Below are 19,191 nucleotides of genomic sequence, written 5' to 3'. Positions count from 1 at the left end.
CGAAAATTTAAACACTAATTTAAGTTGAATATCAAATGTCTCCTTATTCTACAACTGTTTTGATCAATCATCACCTGCTTTTGTCAACAGCTATTGGTAGGCCTAGATGATAATAATAATAATAATAAGTAAGACTCTAAAGACACATATATCATAATTATAACGCCAATAAACACACTTTTTATAAATTACGTTTGCTCTCAATTGCTATTACATGCATGTATGCATATACTTTTGTTTTCGTTATTAAAATATTACTCATAATTATACCAATTTTGATACTCATAGAAAGCAACTCACTCTCGTTTTCGTTTGTTTATCCATAAAGCAAGGTTGCATTTCCTCTTAACTATATACTACATTTTTACATTTCTTCTCTTTTTATTAATTAAATTGTTTTTTTTTATTAGAAGATGTTTTTTTTTAAATAATGGATTGGGAATTTAGTTATAGAACTGTTTAGAATAATGTGGTTCTATAAGAGCCTTTCCTTTTTGTGACGTACTAGTAACACCATCATGTGACACGCCTGCTAGACTTGGTGAAATATGTCCTTCGTTCTGGGGATTATGACATTCTATTTCAATCTTTCCTCCTCTTTTCTGAAAAAGCAATAACATTATTGATTATCCATTGTTACTGCAAACCAGATAAACACTTAACAACCAATATTGTTTGGTTAAATCTGTTGTGCTACACTCAAGATGTAGACCCACCGCGTCGTTTGCTGAGAATTATTATAGGCCTAGTGAAATTAAAAATGTCTTTCTGTGACGTACTAGTTTATCTTTTTTTCTGTGTTGAAATCCTTGATACTGAGGATTTTTTACTTCTATTTCCTAGAAAAAATAATTAAGTTAAAAATAAATTTTGCGGAGTATGTTAGGTGATACCCATAGTCTAGTCTGAAAGATAATGTTTATTCCCCAGTGAGCTGTATTACAGATCACTGTTATTCCCCCATTTATTTTTAAATACATACTATTTTATTAGACGTAGGCTTGATATATCCATCGTCGTCTATGTCGGAGCTTGCTGAGCCTTTCAGTCCTTGGTACTGAGGATTTTTGCATTCGATTTCTATCACTTCTTCCTAAAACAAAATTAGTTGCTAGTTGTTAAATATAAAGTCGGGTGTTGTTAAACGTCTTATGTGGCGATGTTCAGTAATGTTATGATGACGTTCGGAAATTATTGTCCATTTAAAATGTTTAGTTGTATATTTGAAATACATACTGTTTTAGACGTGGCTCTGACATAACTCTTATCATCTATGCCAACATCAGAGTTTGCCAAAACTTGCAGATCTTTGTACTTCTTACTTCTCTCAGTTAAACAATATATGTTGTTTGTTAGGCTTCCTAATCAGGTTTAATTTTGTATATTTTGTATTCTCGCGTAGAAAATACCTAAACTAAATTTTGAGTTGACTTGATGAAGGTTAGGAACTCGCAATGGAGAACTATGATTGCTTTCAACTCGCTCAACTTGTATTCATTTATTTAAATAGTTATCACTTTGTATTTTTTAATGATCTACTAATGGTACAAAACATATCTCAAAATGTTGAAAATAATAAAGTAGACTTGTATCCTGTAACGTATCTTGTGTTGTATTGTAACTACAAATACATTCTTCTAGCTAGGAAATAGTAACAATTTTCGTTGATTTCTCACTTTACCTTTAGGGATTAATAATATTGAGTTTAAAATCGTGACATTTTGTGATGCATACTATTTTTACGTAACTTTTTCTAGATAGTGAACGGCGATTCGTTGATCAGTCATGTGTATATTGGAGAGACTATATGTTTAAATAGTGTCACTTGAGTATACTAAAATGTTTAACCTCTACCTCTCCTCCACACTCAACTAACTAACTGTACTACTTTATTATACCTACAATGGGCCTGATATATCCCTCTTCATCTATGGCGACATCAGAGTTTGCCAAATCTTGCTGGCCTTGGAACTGTTGTGCGATTTCCCTTCCATCCCTCTGTTTAACAATAGTGTTAGTAAACGTTAATGTTTGGTTTTATGTTTTATGTATCTCTTGGAAATACAAAAAAAATGACAAAAGTAAATGTGTATTGTCACACATGGATTTACTCGTTTTAGATCTCTTTTAAAATGTCTTACAAAAGGTTTACCTGTATTCTTGTTCTAGATCTTTCTTTATTTGACGCCCTGGTAACACCAGTCTCCACCCTGGGGTTTTTCTCTTTGTAATCCCCAGCATTTGAAGAAAATTGCAACACTTCATACTGAGATTGTTGATATTTGGAAATAATTTCTATTATTCGTCTAACCTTATGAAAGAGAAACGATAACTTATAACGGTAATTTATACCTGAATTAGCCTATATTTTAACTTAAAATATTTCGTAACTGATTTAAAAATACTTACATAAATATAACGGGTTAGTATGAACGTCGGAACAATGCACAAAATTGTCATTATTGCTATTGTTATCACTACACTTATTGCATATGAACAACCACCTAAAAAGTACAATGTGAAATGTAGAAATAGGTCTCGGCATTTACTGGCAATGACCAGCACACTACACTATCGATATATAATATAATTATACACCCTAATTCAAACCATCAATACTCATACAATATTGTATAATCTTCTTCAGCACTACCAACATAAGCAATTTACCTACAGCTTATACAATTACTATCGTTGGTTAATAAGACATATAAACTTGTAATGAGGCTTCCTTTAACTAACCATGATGGCATGGTAAAAATTAGATAGTGCTAAATTTATTACAGGATAATAAGTTAAATCATGTAGGCATTTTCTGAACTACTGTAATTCCTTCTTGGTTAAATACACCTGATTGTCAAATTTAATACCTGTGTTACAGTTCTCTAGAATCGCTGTATTGTTAAGTTTTTCATTCTCAGCATAACACGTGAGACTTGACTGGCATATCTCATCATTAGTCACTAAAGTTACTGAATTGTCTCCTTTCTTAATTACATTTCCATCTTGCAATATCAATATCATTGATAGTTTGGGAAAGCCCTCAGCTGTACATGTTGCAAAACCATCATCATATTTAAATGTTACAATGATATCTAAACAAGTTAGAATATAAATATAGCTACATTAGTGTGGGACAAATCTATGGAACTATAATGCAAACAAACATTTTCTGAACAATATAAGTTTCATCAAAAGTATTAAAAGCTTTGAATTAATGCATAACACATGAATAGACATGAAACGTGTACATTTTACATACGATATATATCCAATTGTATTCCAACACTTGTTTTAGCATCATCTCCTTTAAACTGATCACTTTCTGCTTTACATGTATATCTCCCACCATCTTCTTTAGCAGCGGATTTAATCTTAAGAACTGACTCTGTACTATAATTCACAATCTCATATCTAGAAGGGTTGTTGGTGTTGACTGTCTGTCCATCTTTATACCAAGTAATGTGAGGAATAGGATCACCATCAGGTATACTGCATATCAATGTTACTGTTTCACCTTTAAATGCAGTGCTTGCTGAAACATCGAGAAGAGGTCGGTCTAAGTCTGAGAAGACATAAGAGAATAAATATCAACATTGATTAGTAAATGGTTGTACAATCACAAATGAATAACAGTTCGTTATACAATCCTATAAAACATAACATTGAGGAAAATATATCATTTTTGTATTCGTCCAGTAAGTCAGGAGTAAAATATAAAGCTCTGTCTACACTATCAAACAAAAATGCCCATATTAGGCCTTGTCTACACTATCACACTTTATGTAACAAAACAATGTGATGTGCCCATATGGACATGATGATGTCATCACTATCGCATTTGGGCCTATCACTAACTTTGGGCATATCACTATTTTTTGTCAAACTAATTGATAGTGTGAACAGAGCTTTAGACACGATGACATCATATCACTACCATATTTGAATTGGGCACATCACACTTTTCAATTTCGTCAAATATAGTGTTTTTTTAAACAAATTTAGTATTCCAACATTTTGGTTGCGTATGTACTCACAATAAACAGTAAGAGTAGATGGGTCTGATGATTGAAAAGCTCCATTTGCATCTTGTATCTGACATTTAAAACATCTCTTAGAATCATTTCTCAACAGATGTGTGATGACCAGGTCAGCTTTCCCATGCGTTATCTGTAACTTGAAACGTCCATTTTCAGTCTTTTTATCATTCACAAAACCACTATTAATGGCCACTCCATCTTTATTTAGTTCATCCCATTGTATTAAAACTGGTATAGACGTAACTTGTGAATAATCACAAGGTATAACCACTTTAGCATCACCTTCCTTGGCTTCCTTGTCAAATGTTCTCACAGATTGACCATGTCCTCCTAAAAATTAAAACGTATGTCCTTTAATGCATTTACATTATACATATATTATTTTTAATAACACTGTCCTTTAACATGAATACTGTACTCTGCAAAGTGTTAGTGAAGTCTCTCATAAGCCAGTTTGACTGGCCTTTGTGCTAGTCACGTCTGTGAGACTATAATAAATGAAAATACTCCTACTATATTCAGGTCGATGGAACTTCTAGTACTCAGAAAAGGCACTTTTAAAAAAAGCAGACGCGTGAGACAAAAGTGTTTTGGACATTTTTAAAAAGAAGAGCAACCGTTAAAAAACACCACTTTATCGAGGATCACAATCTTATCTTTTAACCGCAATCTAAGATCGTAAAATAATAATACTGTTTTATTAATATTGAATCCCTTTTGATTACATTAACTAGATCTTACCGACTAAACAATGCAAAACACACAGTAGTATCAAGTGTAAATCCATATCTGAAAAAAAACATGGTGAATAAAGTAATTTAAAGTCAACATCCACATTTTTACATACGATTAAGTGGATGCACCGAAGCTAAACATTTTATTACTGGTATTCTTTGTAATGAATATACGTTAAGAGTAATATTTGACTCTTCCCTGGTACATGAAACTACCTTACCTCATAGGCCTACCTCTTAATAATAACGATAAAAGTGTGACCTCCTAGAAATAGTATGTCTTATGGTTTTTGTTTCATTTTCGATTGATGATTTTTACAATTATAGGCCGATAATGTATATTGCATGCCAATTTGTTACAAATGGTTAGTGGCAATAGAATAATAATCTAGTTTGGATTCCTAATTGATTACACAAACAACATACCTGTATTGCGTTTTTTTTAGTGTTTTACTCAATTTTAATTGATTAATGATCAATGCACGCCCTTTGATAACAAATAAAAATCAAAAGGAACCTCACAATGAGAAAATAATTTTGGACGGCGGCGATTCGGCTTATTTTTAATAAAGCAAATCGCCGTATTCGTAAAAGAAGAATATTTTGGCACACATGGCGTGTCACACACGAGCTCACACACAACCAACAATTACAATATAATAAATCAAAAGGCCCTGGAAATTCGTCGGAATTTTCTCTTTGATTTTTTATATCTAAACAAAATTAGCCTACTACCTAGCGTACTACTACTGTACTAGCCTAGGCCTACCTTATTATGATTAGAATAAATGGAAGAAGACATAAGCTGGCTAAGCAGGTTTGGAATGTTGACGATTTTAGTTAGGCTACCCGGCGCTAGCCTTTTTAGGGCTATATGCTAGGCCTAGTAGTAGGAGGCCCAGCCAGGGAGGAAGGAACTCCGGCCGGAACTCCTTCCTAGGAATACAGGTCAACCCGTACCCATGCCAACTCGTACCCAAATTTTGGCTTACTCGTACCCAAAATTTTGGCTGACCCGTACCCATCATTGGCTGGCCCGTACCCATCATTGGCTGGCCCGTACCCAAGTTTAATGCTATTTAAAGTATATTTATATTACATTTAAACCCAGTTTTAATACATTTTTAGATACCAATCTGGTATTACATTTTTAATTTTAGATACCATTGTTACCAATCATATTCTTGAGGGCGCTGTTTTACATTGAAGATCAGAGCCATATAATTATATGGCTCTGTTGAAGATGTCAGTGGTCGGCTGTGCTGCATTCTATTTTTTTTCATTTATGAATAGTTATTAATCTATTATTTACTACGAATAGTAGTACATGGAAATTGAAATACCCACTATTATTAGATGAAAACTTGAATTATTAAAAGTAAACATGAATATCTTTTATACATAATTTGTATTTTCATTTTATTTTATTGATAATGAAGTAGGCCTAATGTGTTTTTTGAAAATCGTTTTAAAAATGGTTTTTGTTGTTTTGTTTTGCAAGTTTTGGAAAATATTAAACTGTTTTAACATTTCGAAAATATTTAATACACTATAGTAGTCAGTCACTCGTATTTTAAAATCACGAAACTATTTAAGTGGATACCAGCCTCATTTTTGCTGCTAAGTGAGCATTAGAATAATGAAAGTAGATAAGGCTTATTGCCGTTTATAAAACAAATCCCCTAGTATACAATGACGGATGTGAGAATAGTAATAAAAGGTAACCTCCAATAATTTAACATTTAATTACAAACGACGACATTTACTGTTATTCCGTTTTCATTTTATAATGATTATTACTGTATTTTTATGACTAAAAAACCGAAATACATACCACTAAAACTGAAAAAAAATCATCTTATCGCTGACAGATACGTAGGTCTAAGTATACTCAGACACGTGTAGGTAGGCCTTCAGAACGTTTATATTATTTTAGTAAATAATACGACATCCGTTGCCATGGAAAAACGGTCGTAGGTCATTAATTTGTCTTATTTGACACATAGATTGCGTTTTTTTTTTAAAAAAAGGGAATCCCTCGTCAGCAAAAACATGCTGTTATTGAGGAAACATCTAGCAAAAATGTTTAATTGCCGTAAACAAACAGATCAATTTACTGAATTATTTAAGAAAAAAAATAAATAGAAAACGATCATACGCCACATTGCGTTGTCTATTTTTTGACACACTACAAATGCGTTTTTTTAATATAAAAGAGGAATCCCCAGTCAGCAAAAACACGTAGCTGCATGTTATAGAAGAAAACCTGCCAAAATGTTTAATTGCCTTACAGTACGTGTATATGATCATTTCACTGAATTATTAATAAATAAAATATATGGAAAACGATCATACGTCATTGCTGAGTCGTCTCTTTGACGCTCTATAAATGTGTGTTTTTTATAATAAAAGGTTAATCCCGGTCAGCAAAAACATGTAACACGAAATCTACGAGTAATTCGACCCCATAGCCCTGCATGCCTTACAGTACGTGTATTATTATGATCCCCGATATGATCATTTCACTGAATTATTAATAAATACAATATATGGAAAACGATCATACGTCATTACTGAGTCGTCTCTTTGACGCCATATAAATGCGTGTTTTTTTATAATAAAAGGTTAATCCTGGTCAGCAAAAACACGTAACACGAAATCTACGAGTAATTCTACCCCATAGCCCTGCATGCCTTACAGTATGTGTATTATTATGATCCCCGATATGATCATTTCACTGAATTATTAATAAATACAATAATATGGAAAACGATCATACGACTGAGTCGTCTCTTTGACGCCCTATAAATGCGTAATAAATAATAAAAGGTTAATCCCGGTCAGCAAAAACACGTAACACGAAATCTACAAGTAATTCGACCCCATAGCCCTGTGGGCTTTTTGCTTAAAACAGAGCGTTGTTAATTCAACCAATTTTAAATTACCAATACAATAGAAATAATAATTACTTGATCGAATCTAATCAGGGAAGATAATTAGGTGATAAAAATTGATAAGTATAAAAGTTATACGTTGTTGGTAGGCCTACTTTACCTGGGCTTAATTGAGAATTGTAATACTATACAACAGTTAAAATATTTTTTTATTGATTAATGTTCTCTTACGTAAATAAAAAAGACACATCAAACATACGTTTATAAAACTATACTACTATTAAATAAATGTTAACATTAATATAGGCCTAATTAAACGAAGTTTACAATCAAATCAATGGTCATTTTTATTAGCACACATTTCACCGAGACCTGTAAAATAAAAAAACAATTTAAATATAAAAATATTCATATGGCAAAAGCATACCACTAGTTTTGCGCCGATCAAATCATTACAAGTAATTATTCAAATTGGGTACGAGTAGGCCAAATAATGGGTACGAGTAAGCCAAAAATGCGTACGGGTAAGCCAAATAATGGGTACGAGTAAGCCAAATACTTGGGTACGAGTAAGCCAAATATTTAGGTACGAGTTGGCATGGGTACGGGTTGGTTTGGGTACGGGTTAGCCAAAGTGGGTACAAGTTGACCAATTATTTGGGTACAGGTTAGCCAAGTTGGGTACGAGTTGGCATGGGTACGGGTTGGTTTGGGTACGGGTTGACCAGCACCCCTTCCTAGCTAGGCTAGGCCGGGGAACAGACGATCGGGCCCATTGTAAGACAATCAGGCCCAAAGCGTGAGACGATCGGGACCAAAGCGTGAGACGATCGGGACCAAAGCGTGAGACGATCGGGACCAGAGTCAGAGATGATCGGGCACGTTTTATTTTGGTCGCAATGAAACCCAACTTCTCTTTGGGAATTTTTTATTGCGCGCGCCACTCTACTAGGCTAGCTATGCATTTTTTACCATATCGGTCGTGTTTTTTAAATTGCTTGGGTTTTAATTATTGCATCGCGCTATTTTGTATTTGGCGCACTAAATACATTTTCGGGACCACATTTTCTGGGCCCGATCATCTGTGGTCCCGATTGTCTGACAACCAGCTAGGCCTACCTAGCCCCTAGCGTAGCTAGGCCTAGCTAGCTAAATAGAGGGGAATAGTAGGATGCTAGCCAAGTTGCCCCATACAAAGTCGCCCCAAAACAAAGTTGCCCCATCGCATACTGAGGAATAAACCAACTTAAAGTGTTGTGTACGATTAGGCCTAAACCAAAAATTGTATGATACTTAGTTTACCTGTGCAAGTTACACAAATTCTATCATACAATTTTTGGTTTAGTCCGCTAGTTGACCCAAGGCAATGATTTGTTGGACTGCTCGACTGCTCACTTTAAATTGGGCTAGAACCTTATGCCAGCGAGTCAGTTTTTTGGGGGGTTTTTTTGTAATGGAAATTATTGCTTTTCTCTTTTACAGTTTTTTTTAGTTGTCTGTCTGTTAATCATCAATAAAGGTAAGTTTTGTTTTAATTTTGCCCTGTTGCAAGTATATGCCCATCCCTCTTTAACGTAAAGTCCAGTTTTTGTGGGGATATTCTAGATCAAGAACTTTTACAGAAATATCTGATTTTCATAGTTCTTTCTTTTATTGTACAAAATTCTAACATTAGCAAGTAAAATAGTTTTAAAAAGTTTTTATTAACTTTTAATTTAGCATAGTTTGTTCCAAACAAATTTGACTTTTTGACAGTGATCAAACATTACAGTATTTACGCTGCACCTAAAATGTGTCTGCTTTATAGTGTATTTCAATCAGCTCAGTGGAGTGTTAAAAAAGTTTTTTTCCACTTGTGAATGCCTAGTTGGGCAATTACATGCATTTAATAGACCCAGTTTTTAGAAACTTCTAGACCGGCCTCTTCTTTGTGTGACGTATTCTCATTTTTAAGTGTTGCGTAACATAACCTATGATTTGTGTTCTTTCATTTCGATAGAAACAAATTGTCAGTTGGTGACAACATCTAATGAGGAAGCCAAGGAAGGTGATGCTGAAGTGGTGATGACTTGTGATTATTCACAATTTACTTCTACTACGCCTGATGCAATACGATGGGATGAACTAAATGAGAATGACGTAATCATTGATCAAGGGTTTGTTAATAATAACAAGCTAGAAAATGGCCGTTTTAGATTAATTGTAAAATCTATGAAAGCTGACCTGGTGATGTCACAGCCAGTAAGATCTGATTCTCAACGAAGATTTCAGTGTCAGATACGAGCATCAAATGGAGATACTGAATCATCAAATCAATCTATTCTAACTGTATATTGTGAGTAAATGACTAAATTTCAATATCATTATTAGTCTATACTTACTAGTTATGGCCTGTTCCTGCTATATATCCTCATAAATAATACAAAATCAAATTAAACGGTAGTATTAGTAGGTACTGTAACTAATTTTTGCTGAAATTGTGTCTGAACTTAAACAAACCTTTCATTAATCAGATGTGGATTGACCTTAAACAGACCTGTATATTTCTGAGACATTTAATTTATCTAATGTAAAGTGATATTACTGATGTCATCCCATTTAACTGTAAATGATTTTGATCCCCCTTTTCAAAAAACATGATTTCTTTAAAATAACATAAATATTATTGGTATCACTTATTTTTATGTCAATGAAGAAAGTTTACACCATCATTTACTTACAGCTACAGGCTACTGATAATGTTGAAAGTGATTTATGTTTTGTTCCATTTTTTTCCCAGACTTGGATCAACCACTTCTTGATGCCTCATCAAGTACTGTCTACAAAGGTCAATCAGTGACCTTTACCTGCAGTAAGCCTGATGGTTATCCTATTCCTCACAATACTTGGTATAAAGATGGACAGACAGTCAACACGAACAACCCTTCTAGATATGAGATTGTAAATTACAGTACAGAGTCAGTTATTAAGATTAAATTAGCTTCTAAAGAAGATGGAGGGAATTATACATGTAAAGCAGAAAGTGATCAGTTTAAAGGCGACGATGCAAAAACAAGTGAAGGAAAACAGTTGATTGTATATTGTATGTAAATGTTTTATAACATAACTAATCTATGTATAGTAATTGTAAATTAACTTCATTTTTTTTTTATTTAGTTGGCAAATCAAAAATAAATATAGAACATGTCATCAAAAACAAAAGCAACCAAAGACACTATAACTCAATAAGTCTGTAATTCCTTCAATTATTATACAAAAATATTTTTTTTGAACTATTTACATTCCAATATAATCAAATTATTATATACAATACTGATAAAAAAAATTAATATTCAGGAAAAAAATATAGATATCAAAAACAGTAATAGGACTTTTTATCTCAACTGTGGAGTGACTGAATTTGGAGATAAAAGTATTCAGGAAAGAAAGGACTGCGGAATCTTTAATAAATAATGGTAATTAATTAGTTTAGTCTTTTTTTTTAGATGTTGCGGTCAATTTTACATCTAAAGATGGTTTAGCAACCTGTACAGCAGAGGGCTATCCCAAGCCATCATTAGTATTGATATTACAAGATGGAAAAGATGTTGAAAAAGGAGAAAATACAGCAACTATAGAAATTACTGATGAGATATGTCAATCAAATCTCACATGTTATGCAGAGAATGAAAAACTTAATGAAACAACATCACTAGAAAACTGTAATACAGGTAAATGTACCAGATTTTTGCGTTAAGCATTAATACGCGCTCCTTTTGCCTGATTTTGATTTTATCAGATTTTATTCACTTTTCAACTATGTTCCTGTGCTTGGAGGATGACTGTTAGTTGATGACGGATTCTGGTGGTGAGAGAATGCATTACCCATACGGGGAATACATCCTCTCACCTACTGATTTTGATGTTGGAAGTGAATGTTGGGATAGTGTCTGTACTCACATTGGTCATGTATGTGGCATCATTGTTTAGTCTGATAGTGTATCTATCTGTCTGACGGCTTAGTTTTATCAACTATGAACTTGTCTTAATGAAAAACATAAATAAAGAAACTCTTCCTAAATATTAAAAACCTACAGTAACCCTCTAAATAATCTCTCTCAAACTGAAAAAAATATTTTAAAAAATTGTCAAGTAGAGAATCGATCCTGCAACCCCCAGGGCCATAGCCTCAATACAAGCCCACTGAGTCATCCAGCTCGTTGATCCAATTTTACTTTGTATAGGAATGAATAAAACATATATTTTACGTAAGTATTTTAACAGACCAATCAGAACAGGGTTGACGTCTTTTCTTGAACTTTGAACTTTGTTTAGGTGACATTTCCGATCATCCCAATACTTTCAATATTTAATGTAGACAATTAAATGCAAGGGCCTAAATATGGGATGTTCGAATCCTAAAATTGATTATTGGCTGAGTGAAGATGAGTTAACTTAAGAAAAGGAAGAAAAAGATCTTGGAGTCTGGATTTCAGACGACGGTAAAGTTTCCACCCAATGTACAAAAGCAGCTATGAAAGCAATCACCTACGCATTATTAGAAGAACCTTTGAATTCATTGATTGCGAATCATTTCACATTTTATTTAGATCCTATATTAGACCTCATTTGGAATATTGTGTGCAGGCATTGTGCCCATACTATAAGAAAGATATCCAAATGTTGGAAAAGGTACAACGAAGAGCCACCAAGCTTGTACATAGTATCAAAAATCTACCATATGAATTGAGGCTTCAACAATTAAATCTCTATCCACTAGAAGGTTAAGAGGAGCCCTAATTGAAATGTACAAAATTCTTACAGGAAAAGTCGATATTAAGTTCTTCAATATTTTTTGTCTTACATACGGATAGCATTACCCATGGACATAATCTGAATTTCAATAAGCCTATAATGAAGAAGGGTTTGGAACTGAGAAAACACTTTTTAGCTTAAGAATAATAAATCACTGGAACGCATTGCCATATGACTTAGTAAACGCGCCATCTGTAAACGTTTTTGAAGGAAAATTGGACAAGTATTGGTCAAAAAAGGACTTTAATACCATTCTGGGCTTCGAAGCATAACTGACTGTGGGTCACAAGAGGCAAATTAGCCTATGTAATTTATACCCACACACAATAATTTCAAGTTTCACATTTCCGAAGCTTCCAAAGACATGCCGAAGATGTCGTTCTTTGTGACGTCACATGTCTTTTAAATAAAATCATAAAATTCACATTTTGGCTCACATATATACTGTTTCGTATGTTTTTCAGCGTTTCCAACCCTCTTGAAACCATTCTAAGGTGTTCCATGCGATACAATGTCAAAATGTTGGCTACAACATACATATCTGGGGCATTTTAGGTCATTACCTGATTTTCCACTACGAAAGTATTGAGTGTGTTTCATAAAAGCTTTAGTCGTGTACAGCGCCAGCACCCACCGGTGGGAACATTGCGTCAAGATCCTATCTTTCATATATTTTAAATAATTAAAGATCATGACAAAATCAATATATCTTTTAAAAAATCAATTATCTTTATTTAAATCAAAAAATGCAAATAACCTATAATTTGTCATATTGACGAATTAAATCTAGTTATAATTTAATTTGTTATTTTTCGATTTTCATACCAAACACAATTCAAATACTGTTGTATAACAATTTTGTACATCTATATATTAATGCTACTAAATTGGTCGCATAATTTTACGTATCTCCTCCAAAACCGCTGAATTTGGCACACTGATGTTTTATTTTTGTAAAGTCTTAACACAGTAAAGTTCCATATCCAGCAGGTGGAAGAACACTGTACATTATCGTGATTGTTGTGATTTGTGTTGCTGTGTTCCTATGGTTACTGCTTCTTGGTTGTAAGTAAAGCATCTTATTACTGAATTATTACTTTTTATGTTTCATTTCAATAATATTTCACAAATTCTACAGTATTGCCATTTAAAGTGTATTTTCATGTAATACATATCTTTACTTATTAGTGTTTAACATTTTTATGAAGAATATTTTGGTATACTATTTGATTAACACTGTATAATATGTTTGATTCTCGTAAATTTGTGTTTTTATGTAAAATAGTAAGGTGTATGGATATTATTATACAAATTAAGTTATAATTTTTATTTTTAGATGTTATTTTTTGCAAGAATATTGAGTGGAGCAATACAGATATTAATACAATGACAGTTGAAGGTGATGAACCAGTTGAGATGAGTTGGAAATACCGTCCAAGTATTGCAAGGTTCAAGACTTTTGAAATAAAGAAAGACAACAAGGTGCTTGGTTCAAATCAACAGCAATTCAGTACAGTCTGTCAGTTTGTCTGTTATTGCTGTCTTTACTTTTGTGGTTTCTTTTGTATTGAATACTGTAGCAAATCATGTAAGTTATATTACATATTTTGTATAAATTTATTATTAAGTATTATAGTTTTCAAATCATTTTTTTCTGTATAATAATTTTTCTTCAATTTCAATGTTCAGTTTGATGTTTTATGTACAGATTATACAATTTATACAGTTTTTATACACATTTTTAGGATAACTCTTACATCATTACAATCACTCACCTACCCATTAACATGGACAGTTTAACAAAGAATGTTGTTAAAAATGGGACTGTACAGTAGCCTATTACAATATCAATTCAAATAGTATATAACTTAATATTTTATTGTTCCATTTTATTTTCCAATAAAGATAAAAAGAAACATGGAAGCAGGTAAGTTTAGTTACTTATGTAAAATTACATTACTGTATTTTTATTAAAATTTAGTTTTAGTACGAAAACCTATGTTGCAATTCATAAATAAATCTGATTTTAAGTTGAATGCACATACAGTATTGCACGTATTAGCGTTTAGTTGCTTTAAATGTTGCAGTATATGAGTATATTTTATTGTGTTTACCATACACTGATGGTGGTAAAAGTTGTGAAGAGGATATCAAATAATGGTCAATGAAAGATAATTAGGCTATCGCTCTATATTGTTATTATATTGTTCGATCAAAGCATATTGATCGAAACGTCGAGAAACTCAACAGTTCTTTTCAGAACTAATATACGTGGTGTACCGTATATTGTTATTGTCAAAATTTTTATTTTCATCATCATTTTTTGTTCGTCGCAGATCTCAAAAATAGTTGTGCACCTGACTTTGGTTTAATGAAAATATGGTCGCGTAGTGTTATGCGCGATTTTCTGAAATTGGCTATAAATTCAACTCTAACTGCCTTTTTCAAATGAAACTTGGACACAGGTATGTTTCATGTCAAGGGTCATCTTCCTGTATCATCAGCAACATTTTTAACATTGGGTTTTTTCGCGTACACACGCTTTGAAAGTTAAAAATGCAAAAAATCGATTTCTAATCAAATTAGAGCACGTTTCAGGACATTTTAAGCATTTCACATTTTTCAAAAAATATTTTGTTATAATTATACCTTTTATGATAAATTCCTTTCATTTCTTATGAATGTAAAATAATGACACACATGCATGTTAAACTTTTATAATGAAAAGGCTCGTTATCCCATATTTTTTAACTTATTATAAAAGCTAATGAGTTGTAGAAATTCATTTGAAATTTAGACCTTAAGTATGTTATGACGTCATCATATGGCCATCTCAATTTTTAAAATGTTTTCTCTTTTGACACAGTTCGTCACATTCAATAGAGCACATATCGCGTAAACATTTTCTTCCAATTTTTAATATGTTATTACTCAAACAATTATCCTTTAGACATATGAACTTTTTTTTTAATTTGAAGAAGTCATCATATTCAAACAATTGATTTGTTGAAATAGTTGAATATTATTTTGAATAGTATCTGATAAAACTAGTCAATGAAAAAAAGGTCCCGATGGTGCAGAGGTTCTTATTGTTGTAGTTGAATATTATTATTTTGTATTGTGTTCCCTACAGCAATGGTAATAGAAGTGGTGAAGAGTATCAGATGGTGGTGAATGAAGAACAAGGCCCTGATAGTACAGAGATCCCTGTAATGGATGCAAAAACTGTCTCCCGACAAAAGTCACAGGTTGGCTATAATATTTGTGATTTATTTAACAATCTTGCTTTTCTGAAATTGAAATAATTAAGTTGAGATATTGATTGTTGATTGAGGTTGCAGAGATAAAGTACAATAATCATTTGTGTTTTGGTGTGGTTTCATGAAGTTCATTTAGATTGATATTGACAGCAGCTATTGACAATTTTTTTTTTTTATGCATTATTTATGCATATAACCTTATTGATTTTGGCAGAATCTTTATTTATTTATTTCAATTTGATCTAGCTACGTCATTTTTTTTAGAGAATTTTCCTTATGGCCAGGAATCGATTATTTGATCGCTTATTATAAGTTATTGGGAATTAAAACGAATTTAGGTTCAACGATTTGCCCCAAATAGGGGTGTTTTCCGATCATGATATACACTGTCTAATAGATATCCGTCTTGAAAAATACCCGCACACAATAATACGATATTTGGTTTAACACAAGTAGGTAAATTTATTGGTCCTTGAGGATAAACTTAAAACTTTTAGATATAGTATTGCAATACTTTGACAATACTGTAAATACGTATTAACCATTTTTTGGTCACCATTTGAATCGCAAATTTCTAACTGTGTGAGTGTGGGTAGATATATAAACACATACAAATAAACTTTATTACTGTGAGTGTATGTAGGCCCTACTGTTAGATATATAAACACATAATATACAAATGAACTTTATTACTGACAGTTGCTTCTCAACGTTTGTAATAATAATTTACAAATATAAACATCTTAGTGGTGTATCGTTACATGTACTTTACTATTTCAATCGACAATATGACAGTGACAGTTAACAAAGTATTAAATCGCAAATGTTGTACTGTATTTAGTGGTATATTATTTATAGGCCTATAAAACATGAAAACATATTTCGTTACTGAGTGGATAAAGAATATATTTAAATTACCCATCCTCTTCCCCATCCCTCAACCCTAAAACACCAAATTGGGTTTGTTTAAATGAGTCCAAATCAAAAATTTGGACTCATTTTGTGACAACTTTCTTTTTCCGGAAGTAATTCCCAGGGTGCTAATTTTAGTTGACTGCATAAATCATTGTGTCTATTTATTTGTTTCTGTAAACGACAATTTATTATAGTCCTGCGGTACATACATAAAAAAAACATTTTTTTTTATGCTGAAATGACTATATTCGAGGACCATCTGTTGGTACGACCTAGATGGTACGCGAGCAAAGCACAACATGTAGGTCGGGTCAATTTTAGTTGAGTCCTACATAAATCATTGTGTGTTTATTATACGTGAGCGAAGCGAACTAATACCATCTAATGTATCCTGATTAAACCAAATTTGGTACGCATTAATTTCAGGTCATATTTCATCATATGGCAATACAATTACGTGCGTAGCACAATAACGCATGCGTTTGCACACTTGAAATTTTCAAAATTGTCGAAATTTGCTTTTGATGAAATTAGAGTATGTTTAATAAAATTGTTAGAGTTTACAAATTTAAGATGAGTGCACAGATTTTTGCACACGCACTGTGCTTTTCAACTTTAAACCATGTTATACGAGCACGTCAAAAGTGACAGGCTACCCACTTGTAAGTTAACAAAATGGTAAAAAATATGTTAAATTTTAAAATTATTATAGATCGTCAGAAAGCTCAGGAACCCCTTTTTGCATTTTTATTTTCTTAAAGTTTATGTATCATATGTATGATTTATTATGAAAATAAGAGAAAAAAAGTTTGAAATAAAAAAGTAATAATTTTGACAATCAAACCAAACTATGACATTTTCTTGGACCGAAATAACAAACTTAACATTAACCTTCTTCTTTAAAATGTTCATATATCATCAACGTTGGAAGTATATACTTTGACAGTGCATATTTTTTTTTAATTTTTAAAGATTTCATCATAGTAAAAAAATATGATTCATTGTGGTATGTAATAATCTGTCTGCGCCAAAGTGGTAACTGCATATTAAATACACGGAGGAATCTTCCTTCAACTTTTATTCATGTGTGTATATATGGCTCGGTGGTCTGTGATCTCGTCTAGCACTCGAGGTACCGAGATCGAGGCTCACCCTGGGAAACGAAACGAAATTCAATTTTTTTTTTATATCCTAATAGTTTATTAAATTTTATTTCTTAGTGTATAAATTATACGCCTGATTTATAATGAAATCTTTATTATTATGTAACAAGGGTGGTTTATGACATAGATGCAGAGGGAAGTTTGATCAGGTTGTTTTTATTCAAGTGGCTCGATGTGCAGTGATATTTGCAGATGTGCAGTATTGTATTTGCGATACTAAATCTTACCTTTCATATGTTATAAATAATTAAGGATCATGTCACAATCAATATGATGCCAAAAACTGATGCCAAAAACATGAAACGTATCCATGTACTTCAAAAAAAGGCTTTAAGAATTATATGTAAAACAAACTACTACCATCCATCTTTACCACTATTTATAAAAACTAATTCCCTTACCGTTTATGACCTATATAAAAAATGTGTTTCACTTTTTATGTTTAAATACAATAAAAATCAACTGCCATCAAATTTTCATTCTTTTTTTCAAACATATGACTCTATTCATGTACATGATACGAGAAACAAAAATAATTTGTATATCATCAAAAAGAACACAAACATGGGACAAAGGGGAATATCTTATGAAGGGCCAAGAATATGGAACAATATTAGTAACGAAATTAGAATGAGTAATAATTTGTATAATTTCAGCTTGCTTGCTGTGGCGTCCCTTTTCCACTTACCAACTTCTTTTCTTGCATTATATTATTTATGTTCATTATCAGTTGTATATTTACAGTATTATGCTACTCTGTATTTCGCTTTATTATTTGTGGAAATAAATATTATTATTATTATTATTATTAATATATCTTTTAAAAAATCAATTATCTTTATTTAAATCAATGCTTATAACCTATAATTCGTCATGGTGAATTAAATCTAGTTTTTTTTTTCTTATACCTCTTTCACATGCTGAACAAATCTTGTGGATTAAAAAAAGCAATCTACTCCAAAGTTTGGGGTTGAACAGCTGAAAAAAAACCTTAAATTTCAATCAATTCAAAGATAATGGACATAATGTAAAAGACACCGACTTTTAATACCTGTGTTGTTTAGGGCCAGAAGGTCACCCTACACTGAAAATGTATTTGATTCTTTAAAAACAATAACATTTTGTTGTTGTTGTTGCACTATTGATAAAAATGGAAACACTAGTGCTACAGAGAATCTTAGACCTGGTGTTTCTCTTGAGTTTATTCACGGTGTTTAATGTGAAAAGGGTATTAATTTATGAAACTGTTATGAAATACAGTAAAAAACACAATACAATTTTATTTTTTTCAAAGACAAGTAATGATGAAAATAATACACTTGTGGAACCTCCAGGAACATCAAATGAAAGGGTAAAAGGTAATTTTTGATATCTTTAATACTTTATTTAAT

The 19,191-nt window shown here is 32.1% G+C and overlaps 3 protein-coding genes across 3 annotated transcripts in view; 1 reads left to right on the top strand and 2 right to left on the bottom strand.

Annotated features, from left to right (window-relative positions):
* Window positions 1–4,827, bottom strand: part of LOC144850464 (uncharacterized) — a 43,970-nt gene extending 39,143 nt beyond the window's left edge. The window contains exons 1-3 of the mRNA XM_078707748.1: window positions 4,782–4,827; window positions 4,038–4,370; window positions 3,263–3,565 (exon numbers count right to left, since the gene is read on the bottom strand). Of these exons, the coding sequence (XP_078563874.1) occupies window positions 3,263–3,565; window positions 4,038–4,370; window positions 4,782–4,827 (682 nt within the window). The remainder of the gene's footprint in view (window positions 1–3,262; window positions 3,566–4,037; window positions 4,371–4,781) is intronic.
* LOC144849760 (uncharacterized) overlaps window positions 1–19,191 on the bottom strand; it is an 82,516-nt gene that overhangs the window by 39,947 nt on the left and 23,378 nt on the right. The window lies entirely within an intron of this gene.
* LOC144849750 (uncharacterized) overlaps window positions 5,446–19,191 on the top strand; it is a 33,061-nt gene continuing 19,315 nt past the window's right edge. The window contains exons 1-10 of the mRNA XM_078706782.1: window positions 5,446–5,591; window positions 9,151–9,187; window positions 9,668–10,003; window positions 10,448–10,750; window positions 11,154–11,378; window positions 13,450–13,527; window positions 13,799–14,050; window positions 14,368–14,389; window positions 15,596–15,710; window positions 19,095–19,158. Coding sequence (XP_078562908.1) covers window positions 5,550–5,591; window positions 9,151–9,187; window positions 9,668–10,003; window positions 10,448–10,750; window positions 11,154–11,378; window positions 13,450–13,527; window positions 13,799–14,050; window positions 14,368–14,389; window positions 15,596–15,710; window positions 19,095–19,158 — 1,474 coding nt within the window. The 5' untranslated portion in view covers window positions 5,446–5,549. The remainder of the gene's footprint in view (window positions 5,592–9,150; window positions 9,188–9,667; window positions 10,004–10,447; window positions 10,751–11,153; window positions 11,379–13,449; window positions 13,528–13,798; window positions 14,051–14,367; window positions 14,390–15,595; window positions 15,711–19,094; window positions 19,159–19,191) is intronic.

The sequence above is a fragment of the Antedon bifida genome, chromosome 8 (genome assembly GCF_963402885.1).
Source record: "Antedon bifida chromosome 8, ecAntBifi1.1, whole genome shotgun sequence".
In the NCBI taxonomy this organism is placed as follows: Eukaryota; Metazoa; Echinodermata; class Crinoidea; order Comatulida; family Antedonidae; genus Antedon; species Antedon bifida.
This window is presented reverse-complemented; position numbering and strand designations above follow the sequence as displayed.